This window comes from Seriola lalandi, unplaced genomic scaffold (genome assembly GCF_002814215.2).
Source record: "Seriola lalandi dorsalis isolate HSWRI2012SDOR001 ecotype SW California unplaced genomic scaffold, Sedor1 jcf7180002054689, whole genome shotgun sequence".
Lineage (NCBI taxonomy): Eukaryota > Metazoa > Chordata > Actinopteri > Carangiformes > Carangidae > Seriola > Seriola lalandi.
In genome coordinates this window covers 3,094,127-3,100,716 of record NW_019525242.1, presented here as the reverse complement: position 1 = coordinate 3,100,716, position 6,590 = coordinate 3,094,127, and the positions used below count along the sequence as shown (strand labels likewise).

Genomic DNA, 6,590 nt, shown 5'->3' with positions numbered 1-6,590 from the left:
AAGAAAAAAAAAAAACCAATGTACTTAAGTACAGCTCTGGAGTACAATTACATCCATTTCACATGAATATGATTTTAAATGGTTTTTAAATGGAAATCCAACACATCAAATTCACGTTACCAGATTTGAGATTCTATGTGTGATATGAACTGTATACATAGAGTGATATATACGATAATATAAAAGATGTTAAAAAGGTGAAACTAGTGATTTTGCTATTACCCACAGACTGTGGGTAATAAATCATTCAACATTTTGGGATATTTAGCTTATTTGCTGTTTTGCTGAGAGTTGCATGAGAAGTTCAAAAGCACTCTCATGTCTGTATAGTTAACTTTGGATAGAGCCATTTCCCCTGTTTACAACAAGCTCTAGCTCCACATCTACCACACAGACATGAGAGTAGTATTGACCTGTTTATCTAACTCTCAGCAAGAAGGCAAATAAGGTTATTTCCCAGCTGTTAAAAGTTGTTTTAGCCCCTTTAAAAAATGGCCACAGAAAAAAGCCAAATGAGTGTACACTTTATTTTAAATAAATAAATACAAACAGTTTGTGGATAACAGACTAACACGTGCAAATCTAGCAGTGTGGATTTTTTAATGAGCGATTTCTTTACTTCTTCTGGGTGTGTTCATCGAGGTTGATGCAGCTGGATGTGAAGAGCTGATCTTCGAGGACGCTCTTCATGCCCTGGACCTGCTGCAGAGCCTGGCTGTAGCTGTGTGGGGAGGGGCAGCCGGAGGGTCCCAGCAGGCTCAGCTCTTTGTCGATGTGACACAGTTGCATGTACAGATACTGGGTTTTGTTGCTCTTCCTGTGAATGCCCTCCACGTTTGTCCCAGAATGCACACCAGCACTGCCCTCTGGAGCTGTAAATACAACCGTTTGTGTTTACTTCAATACTGAAGGTGGCTCTTAAACAATTAGGCTCATGTTACAGGTATAAGGCACTGATGCTTTAATGACTCCATGGTAGGGTCCCTGGTATTAAAATGAATGTGGCTCCTCCAGTAAACTTCCTACTCTGTTCAGGCTACCTCCAGCTGTATCTTTTTTTTCTCTAAGCGTTGTTGTTTGTAGAGGAAAACCCTCGACAAAATCTGGTGGTTTGATTCTATATCAGGGATTCCCAGGCAGAGAATAGTTTGTTCTGTGCACCCATTTGGATTTCCCCCTGGGCGCCATTATGTCTGACTCTATCTGAACTGAAAACCACTCACTCTAAAATGGAAAACATTTCACGCATGCTCCGTGACTTATCATCAAATTAGAACAATAATACACTCATCCTGGGTTCTGGAGATACAGTATACTCTTGTTAAAGGATATCTATAATGACACAAGCTTCAAGACTTGACAGAGTTCCCTTGAATGTTTTCCCACCTGTCCATCTCCTGGTTACTCTACTGATTAAGTCTAAATCTTGTGGGTGTGTTTCTCCTTTGTATTCCAGTGTAGTCTCTGTACATTACAGCGCACCACCCATTACTTTAAAATAGGAAACTGATCTCCCCTCTGTCTCTGATAAGTTTATAAACAAACAATAAACAATTTTTACACAGAGTACACTGTACATCACGCCAGCTCATAGATTCAGAATGAACTGATTCTGATAAATGTTAACAGTGGGCAGATACAGTTTATGCATATTATTTGGTATCGTGATGATGGGTACTCTTTGGATGTTTATGTGCAACACTGTAAGCAACCGGCTTAACAAACCAGACATGGGTGACGACGTAATCTCCTTGGCGGAGGTAATAACAAAATAAAAGGCATGAAACTTGGGGAAGTGAAGTTCTGCCTTGTTTGTGTTTCTGTCACCCGTCTTTTTGATAAGCTGACACATACTGGTGCTTCTTGTATTCATTCTAAGCTTAATGGATCTGTAAAATTTGTGCAATTGTTCATTTTAACAATGATAGAAATGATTACTGTTTAAAATTCAACAATTCCATGCTCCTATAAGGCTTTGGCAGTGGCTAAGACCCATGGGAAGTGTTATTTTTGAATGATGACAAAATAAAACTTTAACACTTCTTAGTTGAAATTTCTTAATCTGAAATTTTAACAATATAAAACCAGAATTACCTCCTCACGGTTATATGCCTCCACCAACCAGTAATAATAATTTTCCCTTCCAGACAATTGTGTCATAATTAATGTATGAATTTGTGAATTATGGTCACAAATGTGTTTTATCAGGTCACAGTGACTTTGAACACCAAATAATCAGTTCATCCTGGAGTCTAAGCGGACATTTATACCAAATTTGTCAAATCGGGTCAAATCGTCACTGAGGTAACGGCTTACAGGAATGAGGAGTACAGACGTACGGACGCCCCAAAAAACATAATGCCTTCGGACTTGGCTGTTGCTGGGGTGGAGGCATAAAAGTAGTTTGGTATGCAGCAGGTAAAATACTTTTGAATAGTGTTGTACTAGCTTAGAGAGTGGGCAGAAACCCTGAAATGTGTAGCCGAGGAGATGTATCCACAGCAAAACAAACCTGGTAGCTGGGCCTGAACGAGGTTAGAAAACCTCTGTGTTTTTGACTGGGCACTGTCACTGCTTTTGTTACTCTGTCTGATGAAATCCTCCACCACAGAAAGAACAGCATTGATATCAACTTGTTGTCCTGGCCCAAACTCGGACGCTGTGCATGGGATGTTGCTTTTTACGGTCCTAGATAATGAATGGGCAATTCTTGTGATATCCTGAGAGAGAAAAAAGTAACACACATACATACCGGTAATATGTATGTAAGTAGTGTCATAGGCCGTAAAAAAAAGTTTATTTGTATTACTTGTATGCTACTGGTTTAGCAGCATCTCACGCATAAAACAATGAAGCACCTACCTTGATGATAACATCTAAAGTGACATTAACATTTGTGTTGGTGGTGTCAGTCTGTGAGGAAGGAGTCTGCGAAGTTCTCTCCTGCTGAAGGACATCTGTTTTTTCTGTTTTGCGTTTGCAACAAGATGTCTCCCAAGGACGGGTGTTTCTGAAGATACTAACAATGAGGACGTTCACTGGAAACATGATGAGCGAACTCTGAACTCCAATCATGAACTGTTGCCAGGTAAACTCAAAGTGACCTGGGACCAGAGAGAAGAGATTGTAATGGATGTGCACATCAGTTTTGGTGTCCATAAATGATTAAGTATGTATATAACTGGTAATCATGCAAATGGTTATGAAACGTTGTACAGCAAAGAACTGTTAACTTTGTAAGGCCATACAGAAAATCCTCATAAAATTGTACATACAAAGAGACAACCCAGGATTAATAACACACAGGTCTTTTTTCTTTGAGTAAATTGAGCTGTAAAATAAAATGTGCTGTACCCAGATCCATGGTCTGCTCAGATGGGTCTGTTGGGATACCATAAAACATGATGCTGGTCAGCATGGTGCAGAGCAGCAGGGAGAAACAGCAGGACACTCTCTGCACACAAGTGAAGGTGCTACTCGGTGGTCGGCTGACCACAGAGTACCAGAGGTGTCCATCACTGAAATCCTTTGTTGTCTTCATGAAGAACAAATTACTGTAAAATAAAAGTAACAAGGGGTAAAACTGTGAAATAAAAACATTTTAATCCTACATGAACAGCCAATTAGAGATGGATTAGCATCACACTTTAACCTCGTCAAGCTAATTTTATTGCAGCCAAACCTCAGTGTAGATCTATATGAGTGCCTTAAGAAAGAGCCATAAATCCTCAGTAAATCACCACCTCAGTGTGTAGGCTGACTCAACTGGGCTAAGTGACAGTTTGTATTCCATTTAATGTCTTAAATGCATTTTTTTATTTTCATTTTTTTTACTGCGCATCATAAATCAGCATGAATATAATATATAAAAAACACAACATAGCCTGTAGCCTGCTTAGCTCAGAGGGTAACTGTTCATTGATTTAATCAGGTATACTCAGTGCTATTCATTTTGCACCCTCCTGTTACATATTTCAGTTTCAATTTTAGGATGCCTTTTGAAAATCTGGCTCAGATTCTGTCCTTTATATTTATGATAAATACTTAAATTAATATGTTGCTGGAAAGGCTGGGTTAAGGTTGCTTATTTGAAGTATCCTTGTAAGTAATATTGAAGTTGTTTCCATTTAGATTTTCATTTTGGTTGGTAGATTTCTCAAACATTGCCAGCCTCACATGAATAGAAGTCGGGACTCAATTGAAAGCTCTGGTTTGTTGTTCCGCTGGTTTTCACATGCGACTGTCATTGTTCGAAAATCAAGCTTGCAGTAAATTTACCATTATTAGAAGTAAACTCCAAACCAGCTATCGCATTCCATTTGCATTTAATCAATGCTCGTGTTATTCAAATGAAAAATCCCTGTTTGGGTTTCACTTTCAGCCTTCAGACGTGGTTGTGTGTGTAGTTTTGCTGCCCATGTGCCTCAGTGTTTTTACCTTACCTGAACCTCTTCAAATCCATCTCTGTAGAGACAGGAAAAACTTTATCAAGGGAACAATCACCGATGTCTATGGCCAGCCAGGAGTTGCATAGAAAATGCCATTTCTGGTTTGTCTGTAAATCCTGCACCATGATGTTACCTACATACCTGAGAAAAAGCAGTCAGTGTGAGTCAGCAACATGTAAGTACAGTAAATGTTCACAGTGTTCTAGTTGACTACAACTACATCAGAAGAAACGTCACAATACAATGAATACATTTCAAGGATGCTTTTCTTTTCTTTTTGAGTGGCTCAGACATTTCAGTATTTGCCTACCAGGCAGGATGGCTCCCTGAGTTGTTGTGCCACAGCCTGATGCCCTGCAGGTCTCCCAGACAGTAGGGTGTCGTTAGCAGGAACATGTCCACCTCACCTCTCTCAAACACACATTTCTTTGGATCTGTCAGGTGGTGCGGCTCACTGTTTCCATCTGGACCCAACAGAGTAATTGTCACCTAAAACAGTTAAGCAGTCTGCATGTTGAAAGTGAAAATCCAACACAGAAATAAATGCACTTACTTTGCTTCCACATACAGTATAACGGGGCGTATAGGCTGAGGACTGGTTTGAACAGTTAATACTGACAATCAGGAAGACAAATGAAATGAGCAAAAATGGTAACGCTCACCCATTCAGCTATATTACAAGAGCTTTTACTCTTTTACAAGAGTAAAAGAAAACAGGTGGAAAAGTTGGTGTATCGACAAAAGCAAAGAGCAACAAAGTGCAATGGAAACAGACTTAACCTCCTAAGACCCGAGCTCTATTCTTTGCTATATAGGCTGATTGGGACCTGAGAAAAATGATGTCCACATATGAAGACATTAGTTTTAAATTTCGATTACTGAGTGGCAGTATAATATCCTCATATGTGGTCACCAGGCCCTTGTTGAGAAAAAGTTAGTATTGTGGGCTAGAGAACCCAAAATGTGAGGTCCACATATGTGGACGCCAGGTCCTAGGAGGTTAAAGAATAAATCATGACACATACATGAAGCATGTGACTTAAACAATGCTTCCATGCAGCAGAGAAGAGACCATAACCAAACAAACCTAAATGCCAAATTTCCGTCATGTTTCTTAAATAGTTTTTCACCATTTTAAGTTTCACTGGAGCTCTTTCAATTATGTCATCCTTTTGCATCCTTCTTCTACAAAGGTTAAATGGCACCTGCCTAGCATCACCGGCTGTTTGTCTTGACAAACCAACTCCCACTATTAGCATAGCATAGTAGATGGAAAGATGCATTAATTTGCTTTTTCTTTTGCAGAACTTCTTTCTGGTGGTGGAAACATTCAGTAAAACATTGAATGGAAACCTAGCTACTATCACTATAACCCTGTTCATTCATTCATGCCAACATGGTTTACTGCTGCAGCATGCTCTGCCATGCTAACCGCCTCCTCATGTAGCATGTTTGGAATTGGGTGTTTAACTAAGATTCATGTTAGTGTATGCTTATTAAGGATTAGCTGTCTCAGCAAAATCTGACTGCATTTGCTACAAATGTTGAACTGAAAACAGATTTACCTGAGAGGAAGTGGAGGCTCCTCTCCGATGCCCAGTGCTAACACTTAACAAGTAGCGGTACTCGTCAATGAGGTCATTGTCATCCAGCACCGTCACCTTCACCTGCAAATTAACCAACATACAGAAAATATTACATAAAAATGGACTGAGGGCAAATTTGGTCACAACAAAACAAAGAAAGAAATTTGTTAGATGTTAAATCTTAAAAGGGCTATTAAAATTTTTCTGACACCAAACATGGTTTATTGTTTACGCAGCTGTTGCTCGAGCAGAGCTTCGATCAACGTTGTCGTTATCATACAAGAGGTTGTAACACACCTAAGCAGTGCTAGGTTTTCAGGGCAGATTGGAGGCTACAGGGAGTCGCTACTGGAAGGTTTTGAGACGGGCCGGGGCTAGGTGTTGGCGTGCTAACTTCAGTAGAAGAAAAGTAGTGACAGAGACAAGAGTTAACATTGGTGTTGCTATCCGCCATTGGAGACAGTTCAGGGCAACTAAAGGAAATATAGTTTGATGCTGAACTCACCTTTCTTCTAAACTGGTTAGTAAACAGCTGTTAATGCTAATGTTAGCTATG

General features: G+C 39.7%; 1 protein-coding gene across 1 annotated transcript in view; it reads right to left on the bottom strand.

Annotated features, from left to right (window-relative positions):
• The window catches only part of LOC111667419 (polycystin-1-like protein 2), a 45,308-nt gene that overhangs the window by 15,506 nt on the left and 23,212 nt on the right, over positions 1-6,590 (bottom strand). Inside the window, exons 26-32 of the mRNA XM_087178486.1 lie at positions 6,014-6,115; positions 4,759-4,937; positions 4,443-4,589; positions 3,355-3,554; positions 2,863-3,104; positions 2,513-2,720; positions 620-872 (exon numbers count right to left, since the gene is read on the bottom strand). Of these exons, the coding sequence (XP_087034612.1) occupies positions 620-872; positions 2,513-2,720; positions 2,863-3,104; positions 3,355-3,554; positions 4,443-4,589; positions 4,759-4,937; positions 6,014-6,115 (1,331 nt within the window). The remainder of the gene's footprint in view (positions 1-619; positions 873-2,512; positions 2,721-2,862; positions 3,105-3,354; positions 3,555-4,442; positions 4,590-4,758; positions 4,938-6,013; positions 6,116-6,590) is intronic.